The 17,661-nt window shown below is 48.3% G+C and overlaps 1 protein-coding gene across 1 annotated transcript in view; it reads right to left on the reverse strand.

Moving 5' to 3' along the window:
- Positions 1 to 17,661, reverse strand: part of ACOT7 (acyl-CoA thioesterase 7) — a 90,346-nt gene that overhangs the window by 19,492 nt on the left and 53,193 nt on the right. The window contains exon 7 of the mRNA XM_060027737.1: positions 13,435 to 13,551. Coding sequence (XP_059883720.1) covers positions 13,435 to 13,551 — 117 coding nt within the window. The remainder of the gene's footprint in view (positions 1 to 13,434; positions 13,552 to 17,661) is intronic.

A 17,661-nucleotide genomic window follows, 5' to 3' on the forward strand; every position in this document is an offset into this window, starting at 1 on the left:
CCATCACGCCTGAACCAACACGTAGCCCTGTGTGGACAGCGGGCCACTGCAGACTCCAGCCGGACGGGGACACTTCTGTAGACACTTCGCCTCAACTAGCATCGTGGCCGCCCTCAGCCCGAGCAGCCCAGCAAGGCCGGGCTCTTTCCACCCTCCCCCAGGCACAGAGGTCAGAGCCGGGACACTGGGGCCCATCTGAGCAGGGGGCGACCCCAGCCCGAGTCTAGCTTGGTTGCTGCTCCCTTTGTCTCAGAAACTGCCAGAGCGGGCACCACCTGCCACGTGCTCGAGGGCGCTCCGAGGGGCGGTGGTGAGATGCGTTCCGCCCTGACTGTGTGCTCCGAAGTGCAGCGACGCTGCCTGGGGACTTTCCACTAGGTCACACATCCACATCCGCCCACAGGATGACTAGTTTATTTAAGAGTGGGGTGACTGGGGCTTCCCTGGTGGTGCAGTGGTTAAGAATCTGCCTGCCAATGCAGGGGACACGGGTTCAAGCCCTGGTCTGGGAAGATCCCGCATGCCACGGAGCCACTAAGCCCGTGAGCCACAGCTACTGAGCCTGCGCTCTAGAGCCCGCGAGCCACAACTACTGAGCCCACATGCCACAACTACTGAAGCCCGCATGCCTAGAGCCCGTGCTCTGCAACAAGAAACCACCGCAAGGAGGAGCCCCGCGCGCTGCAATGAAGAGTAGCCCCCGCTTACTGCAACTAGAGAAAGCCCGCATGCAGCAACAAAGACCCATCGCAGCCAAAAATAAATAAATACATAAATTTATATATATATATAAAAAAGTGGGGTGACCTGCTCAAGGGGAGAAACAGCATCTCCTGGTGGCACTGGGTGCCATGTGCCACCTTGGACAGGGGTGAGGTGTTGGGGCCTCCGGATCCAGGGAAGAAGGCCAGGAAGGGACCACCCAGTTCTCCTCTGAGCCTCTGAAGCAGGGACAGATTAGCCCTGACACAACCAGACAGTCCCCATGAGTGTCTCCACGACAGGCAGGCTCTCTGAGCCCGGAGCAGCCCCCCGGGGCCCCCAGTTCCCTCAGGCTACTGTGCCCTGGGGAGGAGCCTTGGGGTCCTCGAGCTCTGGGGTCCAACAGGCCTGGGTTTGAACATGGGCAGGGGGCAAGCCAGGAAGCTGCTGTGCCTCGGTTTCCTCATCTGCAAATGGGTGCAAGAGTGGCCGTCTCTCGGGGGAGGTCACTCCCGCATATTAGGTTGTCTGGACAGAAGCCCAGGACAGTCATTTCTGGTGGGGTCTGAGTGCCCTTCTGCAACAGCCCTCCAGGGAAAGGCGTCTCAAACCCAAAGGGAGAGTTTGCCCGCAGAACTCCCTGTTGTGTCTTCAGGGGGTGAAAAGAATCGTTCCAGGGCTTCCATGGTGGCCCAGTAGTTAAGAATCCACCTGCCAAGGCAGAGGACACGGGTCTGAGCCCTGGTCCGGGAAGATCCCACATGCCGCAGAGCAACTAAGCCCATGCACCACAACTACTGAGCCTGCGCTCTAGAGCCCGCGTGCCACAACTACTGAGCCCGTGTGCCACAACTACTGAAGCCAACACGCCTAGAGCCTGTGCTCTGCAACAGGAGAAGCCACCGCAACGAGAAGAAGCCCACGCACCGCAACGAAGAGTAGCCCCCACTGGCTGCAACTAGAGAAGGCCTGCGCGCAGCAATGAAGACCCAATGCAGCCAAAAGTAAATAAATTAAACAAATAAATAAATAACGAGCTTATGGTTTCTTTGTCAATATAAGCCTAATAAATTAAAAGTGGAAATATTAAAAAGAAAAAAAGAATCGTTCCAACAAGGTAATAATAAGCAGCGACATTTAAAACAAAGCCCTCCCTTCCTTTCTCTGTTTCTGCAGCAGGCACAGGTACACTGGGCAAGAAGCTGCTTTTAACGCTGCCTAAACGAATAACATGGGCAACTGTCTCCGCGAGGGAGTTCCAGCTCTTCAGCTGGTGAAGAACACGGCAACGAACCCCTGCCCCTCTTCCCTGGGTCCCCAGGACATTAGCAGTTGTGCGGATCCGACACTGAGGTGCGACCACCTCCGTGGCGGCCCACAGGGGAAGAAGGCCTGGGTCACAGCTCAGCATCCCCAGCACGTGAGCCTGCCTGCGAGGCGGGTACTCAGCTGCGCTCAGGGGGACGCCAGCTCCAGCGCAAACGCTCTACGAGGGGCAGGGACGAGCCTGCTGCCTCCAGGCTCACCCCTAATCCCCGACCCTCACAGGTGCCATGTCCTCGGCTGGGAGGCTTGGGACAGAGGGAGAAGCACTTCTTTCCATGCTGCCTTGAAACCCCAAGAGCTCAGGGGCCCCTCGTTCTTCCGAGTTTTCTGCCAGCGTCCTGTCCACAGGGCTCACAGGGTAAGACACAGGGCAGGGAAAAGGCAGAGCGCAGAAGTGGACTGGAGCCCTACCTGCCTCTCCGTGTCAGCTGGAATTTACTGTGGCAGGTGGAACGGGGGCCCCCAAAGATGTCCATATCCTAATCCCAGAACTTGTGAAACTGTTACCTCACACGCAGAGGGACCTCACAGGTGTGATGCGGTTAAGGATTTTGAGGTGGGAGCTTAGCCTGGATCACCAGGTGGGCCCCAGGTCATCACAGTGGTCCTCACAAGAGGACAGGAGAGCCAGGAGCCGTGGCAACAGACGCAGGGTCAGGGAGAGGCTGCCTGCTTTGAGGATGGAGGATGGGCCACAAGCCAGCGAATGCACGTTGCCTCTAGAAGCTGGAAAAGGCAAACCACGATTCTCTCCTACAGCCTCCAGAAGGAACGCAGCCCTGCTGACCAAGGAACAGCGTTTTCATTTTATTTACTTTTAATTATAATGGAAACAGCCACGTGTGGCTACTGGCCGCTGTGGTAGGCGGCATTGGCATTGAGGGGCTCTTGCAGGCAAATCTGACGTAACCAGAGGACAGAACTGCTGGGAGCAGAGACTGAACTGTCTGCCTCTGGCTGTCCGAATTCAGCAGGAAAGGGGGCCCCTGGGCTGAGACCGATGAGGGGGTGACGCGAGCAGAGCCGGGCCTTCCTTGGACTGGACACCCCTGACTGCGAGAACCCTCAGCCCTGTTTCAAGCTGCTTGATGAAGGCAGGAGTTTCACACACAACTGCGGGGGGGTGGGGGTTGGGGAGGGGGAACGGCGGCGGCTCTGGCGGTCCAGTGCGGGCGCCTAAGATGGGTGGCACTGCACTCATCAGCATCACCCACCGAGGCTGACGCCCCCGGGCCCTCGCAGCGGACGCCATGTGGTTCAAGCCTGGTCGGTGGTGGGAAGGCACCAGGGCTTGGGGCTGAGAGCTCTGGCCCTGGAGTCCAGCCTCCCTGCCAGGCTCCACCATGGACCAGCCCTGCGGCCGTGGGCAGTTTAATAAACCCCTCCATCAGCAGTTTCCAGATCGGAAAAACGAGGATAACAAGAGCTCTTGTCTCAAACCCCCAAGTGAGGGGTAATCGTAAAAAGCACTTTATTAGCACAATGTCTGGCACTCGAAAGTGAGCAGCGTTTGCCAGAGTTAAATTTAAATAGATGGAGCGCCTGCAGTGAGCAGAGCTGTGAGCTCATCTCTGTTTCTAAATCATGGTCGAGCTGCCTGGAGTGGCACAACCCAGGAGGGCTGGCAGGTGCCCCACCGACTCCCCCAGCACCCGGGGCCTCTTCCAGGGCAGATTCCAGAAAGAGGACAGGGACTTGGAAAAGAAAACAGAATAATGAAACACTGTTCTTCCCAAGGCCACGTTGTCAAGTGTTGCAAACTTTAAGAACAGCTCAGCGTTTAAGCTCCAGAGAGCTGGGGCAGTGAATGTCCTTAAGAAAAACATGGAATCAGCAAAGTAACTTTGGTATTTCTTTTTTTATTTTTACTAATTTATTTATTTATTTTAAATTTTTTTCTAGTTATTTCTGAGATATTCATTTTAAAGTAATAACTAGAATTATGACTTATAACATTATATCAGAACATATAAGATTTTTAGAAACTCCATGTAATGTTTGAAACATTTATATTAACATATTTCCATATAAATAACCCAAAGAAAGCTTAGTATTAGTTGTTTTTTGTTTGTTTGTTTTTTTATATTGCAGGTTCTTTTTAAAAAAATTTTTTTTAATTAATTAATTTTATTTATTTATTTTATTTATTTATTTTTGGCTGCGTTGGGTGGGTCTTCCTTGCTGTGTGCGTGCTTTCTCTAGTTGTGGTGAGCAGGGGGTACTCTTCATTGTGGTGCGTGGGCTTCTCATTGCGGTAGCTTCTCTTGTTGCGGAGCACGGGCTCTAGGCACGTGGGCATCCGTAGCTGTGGCTCGCGGGCTCTAGAGTGCAGGCTCAGTAGTTGTGGCGCAAGGGCTTCGTTGCTCCGCGGCATGTGGGAACTTCCCAGACCAGGGCTTGAACCCTTTTCCCCTGCATTGGCAAGTGGATTCTTAACAACTGCGCCACCAGGGAAGCCCCTGCAGGTTCTTATTAGTCATCAGTTTTATACATATCAGTGTATACATGTCAATCCCAATCGTCCAATTCAGCACACCACCATCCCCACCCCACCGTGGTTTTCCCCCCTTGGTGTCCATACGTTTGTTCTCTACATCTGTGTCTCAACCTCTGCCCTGCAAACTGGTTTATCTGTACCATTTTACTAGGTTCCACATATGTGCATTAATATACGATGTTTGTTTTTCTCTTTCTGACTTACTTCACTCTGTATGACAGTCTCTAGATCCATCCACGTCTCAACAAATGACTCAGTTTCGTTCCTTTTTATGGCTGAGTAATATTCCATTGTATATATGTACCACATCTTCTTTAACCATTCATCTGTCGATGGGCATTTAGGTTGCTTCCATGACCTGGCTATTGTAAATAGTGCTGCAGTGAACACTGGGGTGCATGTGTCTTTTTGAATTACGGTTTTCTCTGGGTATATGCCCAGTAGTGGGACTGCTAGATCATACGGTAATTCTATTTTTAGTTTTTTAAGGAATCTCCATACTGTTCTCCATAGTGGCTGCATCAATTTACATTCCCACCAACAGTGCAAGAGGGTTCCCTTTTCTCCACACCCTCTCCAGCATTTACTGTTTGTAGATTTTTTGATGATGGCCATTCTGACTGGTTTAAGGTGATACCTCATTGTAGTTTTGGTTTGCATTTCTCTAATAATTAGTGATGTTGAGCAGCTTTTCATGTGCTTCCTGGCCATCTGTATGTCTTCTTTGGAGAAATGTCTATTTAGGTCTTCTGCCCATTTTTGGATTGAGTTGGTTGTTTCTTTAATATTGAGCGGCATGAGCTGTTTATATATTTTGGAGATTAATTGTTTGTCCATTGATTCGTTTGCAAATATTTTCTCCCATTCTGAGGGTTGTCTTTTCATCTTGTTTATTGTTTCCTTTGCTGTGCAAAAGCTTTGAAGTTTCATTAGGTCCCATTTGTTTATTTTTGTTTTTACTCCCATTACTCTAGGAGGTGGATCAAAAAAGATCTTGCTGTGATTTATGTCAAAGAGTGTTCTTCCTATGTTTTCCTCTAAGAGTTTGATAGTGTCTGGTCTCGAATCCATTTCGAGTTTATTTTTGTGTATGGTGTTAGGGAGTGTTCTAATTTCATTCTTATACATGTAGCTGTTCAGTTTTCCCAGCACCACTTATTGAAGAGACTATCTTTTCTCCATTGTATATCTTTGCCTCCTCTGTCATAAAGTAGTTGACCGTAGGTGTGTGGGTTTATCTCTGGACTTTCTATCTTGTTCCATTGATTTACGTTTCTGTTTCTGTGCCAGTACCATATTGCCTCGATTACTGCAGCTTTGTAGTATAGTCTGAAGTCAGGAAGTCTGATTCCTCCAGCTCTGCTTTTTTCCCCTCAAGACTGCTTTGGCTATTCGGGGTCTTTTGTGTCTCTATACAAATTTTAAGATGATTTGTTCTAGTTCCGTAAAAAATGCCATTGGTAATTTGATAGGGATTGCATTGAATCTGTAGATTGCTTTGGGTAGTAGAGTCATTTTCACAATATTGATTCTTCCAATCCAAGAACATGGTATATCTCTCCATCTATTGGCACCATCTTTAATTTCTTTCTTTTCCTTTTTTAAACATCTTTATTGGAGTATAATTGCTTTACAATGGTGTATTAGTTTCTGCTTTATAACAAAGTGAATCAGTTATACATATACATATGTTCCCATATCTCTTCCCTCTTGCGTCTCCCTCCCTCCCACCCTCCCTATCCCACCCCTCCAGGCGGTCACAAAGCACCGAGCTGATATCCCTGTGCTATGCGGCTGCTTCCCACTAGCTATCTACCTTACGTTTGGTAGTGTATATATGTCCATGCCTCTCTCTCACTTTGTCACTGCTCACCCTTCCCCCTCCCCATATCCTCAAGTCCGTTCTCCAGTAGGTCTGTGTCTTTAATCCTGTCTTACCCCTAGGTTCTTCATGACATTTTTTTCCCCTTAAATTCCATATATATATGGTATTTGTCTTTCTCTTTCTGACTTACTTCACTCGGTATGACAGACTCTACTTCTATCCACCTCATTACAAATAGCTCAATTTCGTTTCTTTTTCTGGCTGAGTAATATTCCATTGTATATATGTGCCACATCTTCTTTATCCATTCATCCGATGATGGGCACTTAGGTTGTTTCCATCTCTGGGCTATTGTAAATAGAGCTGCAATGAACATTTTGGTACATGACTCTTTTTGAATTATGGTTTTCTCAGGGTACATGCCCAGTAGTGGGATTGCTGGGTCATATGATAGTTCTATTTGTAGTTTTTTAAGGAACCTCCATACTGTTCTCCATAGTGGCTGTACCAGTTCACATTCCCACCAGCAGTGCAGGCGTGTTCCCTTTTCTCCACACCCTCTCCAGCATTTATTGTTTGTAGATTTTTTGATGATGGCCATTCTGACTGGTGTGAGATGATATCTCATTGTAGTTTTGATTTGCATTTCCCTAATGATTAATGATGTTGAGCATTCGTTCATGTGTTTGTTGGCAGTCTGTATATCTTCTTTGGAGAAATGTCTATTTAGGTCTTCTGCCCATTTTTGGATTGGGTTGTTTGTTTTTTTGTTATTGAGCTGCATGAGCTGCTTGTAAATTTTGGAGATTAATCCCTTGTCAGTTGCTTCACTTGCAAATATTTTCTCCCATTCTGAGGGTTGTCTTTTGGTCTTGTTTATGGTTTCCTTTGCTGTGCAAAAGCTTTGAAGTTTCATTAGATCCCATTTGTTTATTTTTGTTTTATTTCCATTTCTCTAGGAGGTGGGTCAAAAAGGATCTTGCTGTGATTTATGTCATAGAGTGTTCTGCCTATGTTTTCCTCTAAGAGTTTGATAGTTTCTGGCCTTACATTTAGGTCTTTAATCCATTTTGAGCTTATTTTTGTGTATGGTGTTAGGGAGTGATCTAATCTCATACTTTTACATGTACCTGTCCAGTTTTCCCAGCACCACTTACTGAAGAGGCTGTCCTTTCTCCACTGTACATTCCTGCCTCCTTTATCAAAGAGAAGGTGACCATATGTGCATGGGTTTATCTCTGGGCTTTCTATCCTGTTCCATTGATCTATCTTTCTGTTTTTGTGCCAGTACCATACTGTCTTCATTACTGTAGCTTTGTAGTATAGTCTGAAGTCAGGGAGCCTGATTCCTCCAGCTCCGTTTTTCATTCTCAAGATTGCTTTGGCTATTCGGGGTCTTTTGTGTTTCCATACAAATTGTGAAATTTTTTGTTCTAGTTCTGTGAAAAATGCCAGTGGTAGTTTGATAGGGATTGCATTGAATCTGTAGATTGCTTTGGGTAGTACAGTCATTTTCACAATGTTGATTCTTCCAATCCAAGAACATGGTATATCTCTCCATCTATTTGTATCATCTTTAATTTCTTTCATCAGTGTCTTATAATTTTCTGCATACAGGTCTTTTGTCTCCTTAGGTAGGTTTATTCCTAGATATTTTATTCTTTTTGTTGCAGTGGTAAATAGGAGTGTGTTTTCTTGATTTCACTTTCAGATTTTTCATCATTAGTGTATAGGAATGCAAGAGATTTCTGTGCATTAATTTTGTATCCTGCAACTTTACCAAATTCATTGATTAGCTCTAGTAGTTTTCTGGCGGCATTTTTAGGATTCTCTGTGTATAGTATCATGTCATCCGTAAACAGTGACAGTTTTACTTCTTCTTTTCCAATTTGTACTCCTTTTATTTCTTTTTCTTCTCTGATTGTCATGGCTAGGACTTCCAAAACTATGCTAAATAATAGTGGTGAGGGTGGACATCCTTGTCTCGTTCCTGATCTTAGAGGAAACGCTTTCAGTTTTTCACCATTGAGAATGATGTTTGCTGTGGGTTTGTTGTATATGGCCTTTATTATATTGAGGTAGGTTCCCTCTATGCCCACTTTCTGGAGAGCTTATATCATAAACGGTGCTGAATTCTGTCAAAAGCTTTTTCTGCATCTACTGAGATGATCATATGGTTTTTATTCTCCAATTTGTTAATATGGTGTCTCACATTGATTGATTTGTATATATTGAAGAATCCTTGCATCCCTGGGATAAATCCCACTTGATCGTGGTGTATGATCCTTTTAATGTGTTGTTGGATTCTGTTTGCTAGTATTTTGTTGAGGATTTTTGCATCTATATTCATCAGTGATATTGGTCTGTAATTTTCTTTTTTTGTAGTATCTTTGTCTGGTTTTAGTATCAGGGTGATGGTGGCCTCATAGAATGAGTTTGGGAGTGTTCCTTCCTCTGCAATTTTTTGGAAGAGTTTGAGAAGGATGGGTGTTAGCTCTTCTCTAAATGTTTCATAGAATTCACCTGTGAAGCCATCTGGTCCTGGACTTTTGTTTGTTGGAAGATTTTGTGTGTGTGTGTGTGTGTGTGTGTGGTATGCGGGCCTCTCACTGTTGTGGCCTCTCCCATTGCAAAGCACAGGCTCCGGTTGCACAGGCTCAGTGGCCATGGCTCACAGGCCCAGCCGCTCTGCGGCATGTGGGATCTTCCCAGACCGGGGCACGAACCCGCGTCCCCTGCATCGGCAGGCGGACTCTCAACCACTGTGCCACCAGGGAAGCCTCTTGTTGGAAGATTTTTAATCACAGTTTCAATTTCATTACTTGTGATTGGTCTATTCATATTTTCTGTTTCTTCCTGGTTCAGTCTTGGAAGGTTATACCTTTCTAAGAATTTGTCCATTTCTTCCAGGTTGTCCAATTTATTTGCATAGAGTTGCTTGTAGTAGTCTCTTAGGATGCTTTGTAATTCTGCGGTGTCTGTTGTAACTTCTCCTTTTTCATTTCTAATTTTATTGATTTGAGTCCTCTCCCTCTTTTTCTTGATGAGTCTGGCTAAAGGTTTATCAATTTTGTTTATCTTCTCAAAGAACCAGCTTTTAGTTTCACTGATCTTTGCTATTGTTTTCTTTGTTTCTATTTCATTTATTTCTGCTCTGATCTTTATGATTTCTTTCCTTCTGCTAACTTTGGGTTTTGTTTGTTCTTCTTTCTCTAGTTCCCTTAGGTGTAAGGTTAGATTGTTTACTTGAGATTTTTCTTGTTTCTTGAGGTAGGCTTGTATAGCTATAAACTTCCCTCTTAGAACTGCTTTTGCTGCATCCCATAGTTTTTGGATCATTGTGTTTTCATTGTCATTTGTCTCTAGGTATTTTTTTATTTCCTCTTTGATTTCTTCAGTGATCTCTTGGTTATTTAGTAACGTATTGTTTAGCCTCCGTGTGTTTGTGTTTTTTACGTTTTTTCCCCTGTAATTCATTTCTAATCTCATAGCGTTGTGGTCAGAAAAGATGCTTGATATGATTTCAATTGTCTTAAATTTACTGAGGCTTGATTTGTGACCCACGATGTGATCTATCCTGGAGAATGTTCCATGCGCACTTGAGAAGAAAGTGTAATCTGCTGTTTTTGGATGGAATGTCCTATAAATATCAATTAAATCTATCTCGTCTATTGTGTCATTTAAAGCTTGTGTTTCTTATTTATTTTCATTTTGAATGATCTGTCCATTGGTGTAAGTGAGGTGTTAAAGTCCCCCACTATTATTGTGTTACTTTCAATTTTCTCTTTTATAGCTGTTAGCAGTTGCCTTACGTATTGAGGTGCTCCTATGTTGGGTGCATATATATTTATAATTGTTATATCTTCTTCTTGGATTGATCCCTTGATCATTATGTAGTGTCCTTCCTTGTCTCTTGTAACATTCTTTATTTTAAAGTCTATTTTACCTGATATGAGTATAGCTAGTCCAGCTTTCTTTTGATTTCCATTTTCATGGAATATCTTTTTCCATCCCCTCACTTTCAGGCTGTGTGTGTCCCTATGTCTGAAGTAGGTCTCTTGTAGACAGCATATATATGGGTCTTGTTTTTGTATCCATTCAGCAAGCCTGTGTCTTTTGGTTGGAGCATTTAATCCATTCACGTTTAAGGTAATTATTGATATGTATCTTCCTATGACCATTTTCTTAATTGTTTTAGGTTTGTTTTTGTAGGTCCTTTTCTTCTCTTGTGTTTCCCACTAAGAGAAGTTCCTTTAGCATTTGTTGTAGAGCTGGTTTGGTGGTGCTGAATTCTCTTAGCTTTTGCTTGTCTGTAAAGCTTTTGATTTCTCCATTGAATCTGAATGAGATCCTTGCCAGGTAGAGTAATCTTGGTTTTAGGTTCTTTCCTTTCATCACTTTAAGTATATCATGCCACTCCCTTCTGGCTTGTAGAGTTTCTGCTGAGAAGTCAGCTGTTAACCTTATGGGAGTTCCCTTGTATGTTATTTGTCATTTTCCCCTTGCTGCTTTCAATAATTTTTCTTTGTCTTTAATTTTTGCCAATTTGATTACTATGTGTCTCGGCGTGTTTCTCCTTGGGTTTATCCTGTATGGGACTCGCTGCGCTTCCTGGACTTGGGTGGCTATTTCCTTTCCCATGTTAGGGAAGTTTTCGACTATAATCCCTTCAAGTATTTTCTCTGGTCCTTTCCCTCTCTCTTCTCCTTCTGGGACCCCTACAATATATGCGAATGTTGTTGCGTTTAATGTTGTCCCAGAGGTCTCTAAGGCTGTCTTCATTTCTTTTCATTCTTTTTTCTTTAGTCTGTTCTGCAGCAGTGAATTCCACCATTCTGTCTTCCAGGTCACTTATCCGTTCTTCTGCCTCAGTTATTCTGCTATTGATTCCTTCTAGTGTAGTTTTCATTTCAGTTATTGTATTGTTCGTCTCTGTTTGCTTGTTCTTTAATTCTTCTAGGTCTTTGTTAAACATTTCTTGCACCGGCCCCAGGGGACTCCATAACTGTTATTTCAGTTTGGCCCAAATTCCTCTACACACAAAACAAGACGTGACCTGAGAAAATGGAAGCAATCTCTCTGCTCCCTGGGGGGCTCCCCAGGCCAGGAGGCCCAGCTCTGGGGCCCGGGGCCACACAGGCCCGAGGCCAAGGCTGTGACGGCACGAGGTGCATGGGGGGCCTGAGGAGGGCTCAGCGCCGTAGGCGGTAGCCAGTGAGCCCACAGCCCGCCCTGCACTCTCACTCCATCCATGGTGGAATGTTCTGCCAGAAAGTACAGCTGGTGAAAATGGAGGTCCCTTTCTGTGCTTTGGAATACGAGTAACATTTTAGAAACAAAGTCCTCTCTGCACCCACGTAGCCCTGACCTCCGCCAGCCCCCTCAACATACCCCTAGAAAAAGTGCTCTCCTCCATCCGGGGTTCATTGTCTCCGCTCAAAACGAACCAATGCGGCCCCTCCTTGACCTCTTTGAAAGGTAATTCTGGTCACACGAGGGACTGAGGGTGAAGTGTCGGGGGTGAGGGCTCTTTCATCGGCTCCTTTTTTCTAACGAAGCAAGGTCAACTTTCATTGTTTGGGAGCTTCCCTCAACTGTAAAGCACCTTCGCCAACAGGGCTGACCTTGAGAAGTCTGGCGGGCTCTCGAGGAAGGCCCACTTTGCTTCTTAGCTGGCGGTGCTCAAAGGGCACCCGGGAGACCCTGAACAAGTGAGCTCTGTGGAACGTAAGTGCATTTTGCACAGTGGGTTTTGAAGTCATGTTTAACAGTGGAGCTGTGATCACAGTAATTTACCCAGGGAGCAGTTCCAGAAAAGGAGAGGCCAGGAATCGTGACACGACAGGAGCCTTCCTTTTCCAAACGTCCACACCACCACCACCACACACGGCACCAGGCCCGGGGGGAACCAGCCAAGACAGACAAGATCCACTTGTTCTGGGCAAATCCTAAAATGACACTGTGCTCTGTGTCTGAGGCAATCGCCTACTAGCTGGGAAGGGATTCTACAAAGCAGCACTGCAGACCACCCTTCCCCTAAAAGCACCCCAAATCCAGTGTGGGTCAGACTGGCGTGCTCTTAGTTAGGCCAGGAAGGGGAGGCACCCCTTCACCCTTCCAATCTCAGGACGCCTGTCCCCAGCACTCAGGCGTTCAACTGACAGGCGTGTCTGCAGGAGAGAGCGCGCAGCCGGGCTGGGACCAGGCCGGGGCCTCAGAGCCCGGATGACGTCTCTGTGGCTCTGGACCCAGCACTGCTCCACTCAGCGGTGCCCCTCGAGGCTGGTGGCAAGGAGTCAGCCTCCCTTCCTTCTCCTCTGTCCCCCCCACGGCCTGGGGACGGGTCTGACTCAGCTTTTCCAACGGCTGCCTTCCTGGTGAGGCTCCTTCAGAACCAGTCAGGCTCTCGCAGCCCGGACACCCCCGACCCCACGGTGAAGGGCTGCTTTCTGGGGCCACATGGCCTCATCTCAGAAGACACGACAGACAGAAGTCACCACGTGCCAGGAGGGGACAGTCACTGTACCTCTTCAGATGAGCATTAATGTGAAACAAGCACGGGAACCGTCTTGTTTCTGGGCGGGGCTGGGACTAGACCTCAGTGTCGGGAAAACCACCAACACCAGCGCTGCCCTGGACGGTGCAGGCAGGCTGGCCGAGGAGAGGGCCGGAGGCTTCTCTGCTCTGCCCCCGCCACTGCGTACGGCACGGGTGACCCGTGCCCCCCCAGAGAGGTTATGTGCCGCCACGGGATCTGGTGGCAGTGGTCGCAGCAACTGTGTGCGTCGGGTTTCGCAGGGCTCCGTGCCTGGGGCAGTTTAAGAGGACGAGTTTATGTGGCTCTTCAGCAGGATAAAGGCCCCAATCGCAACTGAGTTACAGAATGTACCAGACTGAAAAGTCAAACCTGCAAACCGTAACTTCACAGATGCATCACCAAAGGCAGACTCGAGGCTCTGGCTCCTGTGTCCTGGCAGATGGGCAGAGGCCAGGGCCCGGGACAGGCAGGGTGAACCAAAGCAAACTGTACACGGGACCCAAGCAGCCAAGGCAGCGCCCCTCTTTGTTGGCGGAGTTCTCTTACCTTTTCGGATCTTGTCGTAAAAGTTAATGGCGTCCACGGAAGCCGTGACGATGTTGGTCTTGCAGTGACGCGCGGCCACGATCCCGGCCACCTCGTCCATGAGCTTCATGGTGACCCCTGCAGAGAAGGGCAGGCGGCAGGTTAGACATGGGGAAGGGGAGCCTATTGCCTGTCCTGGAAACAAGTTATGGGAAACAATGCCCCCATTCCCACCCGCAGGGCCGCAAACCTGGCTTCCTTGAGAGCTTTGGAAGATGACTGTGGCTGAGGTTCTAGGCCACTGACAAAGTGACGACCATTCTCCTAACCTCTACAGGCATCCTATCCTGCCAGGAAAGCTTTGTCACACTCTCCACCAGGATGGCCGCAATCAGAAAGCCAGATGCCAAGCGCCGGTGAGAATGTGGAGAAATCGGAACCCTCTACACGGCTGCTGGGGATGGAAATGGTGCAGCCGCTTTGAAAACAGTTGGGAGGATCTTGAAAGGCTAAACACAGAGCTGCTATGTGACTCAGCAACTCCACTCCTAGGTGTGCACTGGAGAGAAATATAAACAGGCGTTCACGCAAAGACTTATACACGAGTTTTTGATCCCATGAGAGCATTACTCATAATAGCCCCAGGATGGAAGCAACCCAAATGTGCACCAGCCAATAAATGCACAAGGAAAATGTGGCATAGCCACACAATGGAATATGATTTAGCCGTAAAAAGAAACAAAGCACCGATACAGGCTGCAAAATGGATGAACCTTAACATCACGCTGAGTAAAAGAAGCCAGACACAGGGCTTCCCTGGTGGCGCAGTGGTTGCGAGTCCGCCTGCCGATGCAGGGGACACGGGTTCGTGCCCCGGTCCGGGAAGATCCCACACGCCGCGGAGCGGCTGGGCCCGTGAGCCATGGCCGCTGAGCCTGCGCGTCCGGAGCCTGTGCTCCGCAACGGGAGAGGCCACAGCAGTGAGAGGCCTGCATACCGCAAACAAAACAAAAACAAAAGAAGCCAGACACAAAAGACCACATCTTGGAGGATTCCACTTATATGAAATCTCCACAATAGGCAAGTCCATAGGTACAGAAAGTAGACGAGTGGCTGCCTAGGGACAGGGGATGTGGGAGAAGTGGGGAACGGCTGCCAGTGTGGTTATGAGGCTTCTCTTCGGGGTGATGAAAATGTTCTGCAATTGATTGTGGTGACGGTTGTGTAACTCTGAACAGACTAAAAATCAATGACTTGTAATGGGTGAGCTGTACTGCATGTGAATTACATCTCAATAAAGCTGTTATATAAGAAAACAAACAAAACTAGACAAGTGGGCTGACTGAAAGAGCGCTGTCGGGCCAAGGTGTCTAAAACCTCAGGCCGTAGACGTTTTCCTCTGCTTGCGCCCCCTTAATTGACGGGATCAGGACGGCATACCTGCTGCTAACCCCCCACCCCCCGTTCCTGCCCCACCAAGGGCAACACAATATTCTTCTTATCTTATATTTAAAACCTTAAACCATATCTTTTATTAGGTCAAACTACATGAAATGGCCAATATTCAACCGTTTTGACCTATAAAAGCAGCAAAATGATATTGATCTACCTGACAACTATCAGAAATCTTAAAATTTATGGGGACTTCCCTGGTGGCGCAGTGGTTAAGAGCCCGCCTGCCAATACAGGGGACACGGGTTCAAGCCCTGTTCCGGGAAGATCCCACGTGCCGCGGAGCAACTAAGCTCGTGAGCCACAACTACTGAGCCTGCGCTCTAGAGCCCGTGAGCCACAACTATGGAAGCCAGCGCGCCTAGAGCCCGTGCTCCGCAACAAGAAAAGCCACCGCAATGAGAAGCCCGCGCACCGCAACGAAGAGTAGCCCCCACTCGCCACAACTAGAGAAAGCCTGCGCGCAGCAACGGAGACCCAACACAGCCAAAAACAAACAACAACAACAAAAAGTTATGTACATTCACCCAAGGATACAGAATGATTTCTAAAAATGCAGAGAGAGGCAGACTCATAAAACCCTGGCTCCCGGGGAGTCATGTTTCAGGTGGGGCTCATGAACTTCAGTGCCTGCAGGGCCAGGCAGGTGACACCGGACAGCTGACGGCGAGGAGAGCTGGCGGGGACCCTTCTACAGGACAGCTGCTGCTCGGCCCCTCCTACTGCCCCTCAGCCCCAGGAACAAGGGCCCAGCACGACCAGACTAACGATATTTTAAGAGAAGCCTGGAACCTACAAGTTTATGAGGAATCTACCAATTTTTAAACATTGGTGATTAATTAAAACTCTATTGTGAAGGGGAAACAAAATACAATAAACTAAAAACAGGACAGAAGCCCCATATGTAATGGACCAGAGGCCTCGTACAGATACTACAGCAGAAGACACTAGTTATAAGGAACGTGGGAGACAGGGAGGGGCCCTCTGTCTGGGAGAGGCATACCTGGGGGGTTGGTATACTCTTCTCTCTACCTTTGTGTATATTTGAGCACGTCCATAATAAAAAAGTTTTTTTAAAAAAAACATTAGGGTTGTTGATTTTAAAATTATGCTTCTATTACCACGACTTTTCTCCTGCAAGATCCTGATGATGACGATGAAGCATGGAGACAACGGGGCAGAGTTAGCGGGCACCTGCCGCTCTCAAAGCATTTTCAAAGATACTGCGTCAGCGGAGGCTCAAAGTCACACAAGGTCCGATTCTAAAGAGACTGCAAATGAGAGGCTGGGGAAAGGCTCTTCGGCAGAAAACAGAACCACCGGTGCCAGGTGTTAACCCTGGGCGGCCGGCAGGGCAGGGCGGCTCCGGGCTTCAAGCAGCTTGGCGCTCAAGGTCTGAGACAAGGGGTAACACCTGGCTTTGCGAGGAGCCTCTGGGGGGTTAAGTCATATTGGAAATGGACCCGGGAAGCCCTGCCTAAGCTCAGCACGAGTCCTTCCTGGCCTTTCTACCCACGGTGAGGGAGGGGCCTTGATGAAGGCGGGGCAAGTGCTGGCTTAGCAGCCAAGTCCCTCACCGGCCTGGGGCTCCAAAGAGGTGAAAACACAGGCCAGCATACAGGTCACCTGGCGGGCGAGGGCACTGTCCCTCCCGCATGGTGGTTCAGAGCTGGGAGGGCCTGGGCCTGAGCGCCCCCTGCCCCCGCCTGGCTGGGGACCCTGAGCGGGCAGATCATCATCCGAGCTTTGGGCTCTGCATCTGCAAATTAAAAGAGGTGGCAGCAGGGACACGCAGGTGACCGTGCAGAGCGAACAGGAGCTGAGCGGCCGCAGCTCAGAGACTCAGGGGCTCGTGAGCGCCGCTGACCTCCACCCTGGCTTAATTCGGGGCTTTGGGTAGAGAGCTGTGGTCTAGAGGGTAAATGTCAACAGAAAGAGAAAGATGAGGGAAATGTCTCAGAACACCAGGAAACACGCTGGGCAAGGGCGACACACACCACCTGCGGATGAGGCCGTGGGTCAGTGTGCGTGTTTGCGCCTGCGTGTGTGTGTGCACGTGCGTGTGTTTGTTTCCTAGAGGGAGTGAGAGAGCCCAGACTGAGTGCTCCTAGGCTGACCTGCCTCATAAAATTCACGTCGTTAGAGCAGCTGGACAAGTGGTCCCACTCTCGAAAGGACTCGGTGTGAGCTGGAGGCTTGAATTCAGAAGGTGTTTCCCGTAGACTTACTCCAAGTGCGATAAGTGACCAGCAAAGCTCATTCGGGGTCTGGGGTCGGCTGCATTTGCCATGAAACACAGCTGCAAAGACGATAATTTATGACGTTAAGCAAAGGCCGATCCAGAGTCTTGAAACAGTTGAATGCAAGAAGGATGAAGAGACAGAGGGGATGCTGGTAAAACTGTATGCGTGTGTCACGGGGGAGTGGGGTTTGCGGGCATTTTAACCAGAGGATGTCAGAAATTTATGGAATGTGTACTACGTGCGGCTGTCCTGTTTTTCGATGGAGACACCAGCGAACTCAGCCACATCAGGGTCCTTCTGGGAACAGATGAGACAGAGATAGCCAGAGATTTTTTTCGAGAGAAAAACAAAGACAGGCGACACTGGAGTCTGGTGCAGGATGGTGGTGGGAGCAGAGAACTAGACGAAAAACAGCGGGCGTTTACGGAGGTCCAGGCGCAGGCAATGCTCCAGCACGTGGCTCAGAGCCCCTCGGGCTGGAAGGACACTGTCCTTGTTCACTGATGCCCCCTGGGGCCGGCCCCATGGTAGGCTCTTAGCACGTACCGAGTGT

The sequence above is a fragment of the Delphinus delphis genome, chromosome 1, assembly GCF_949987515.2.
Source record: "Delphinus delphis chromosome 1, mDelDel1.2, whole genome shotgun sequence".
Lineage (NCBI taxonomy): Eukaryota > Metazoa > Chordata > Mammalia > Artiodactyla > Delphinidae > Delphinus > Delphinus delphis.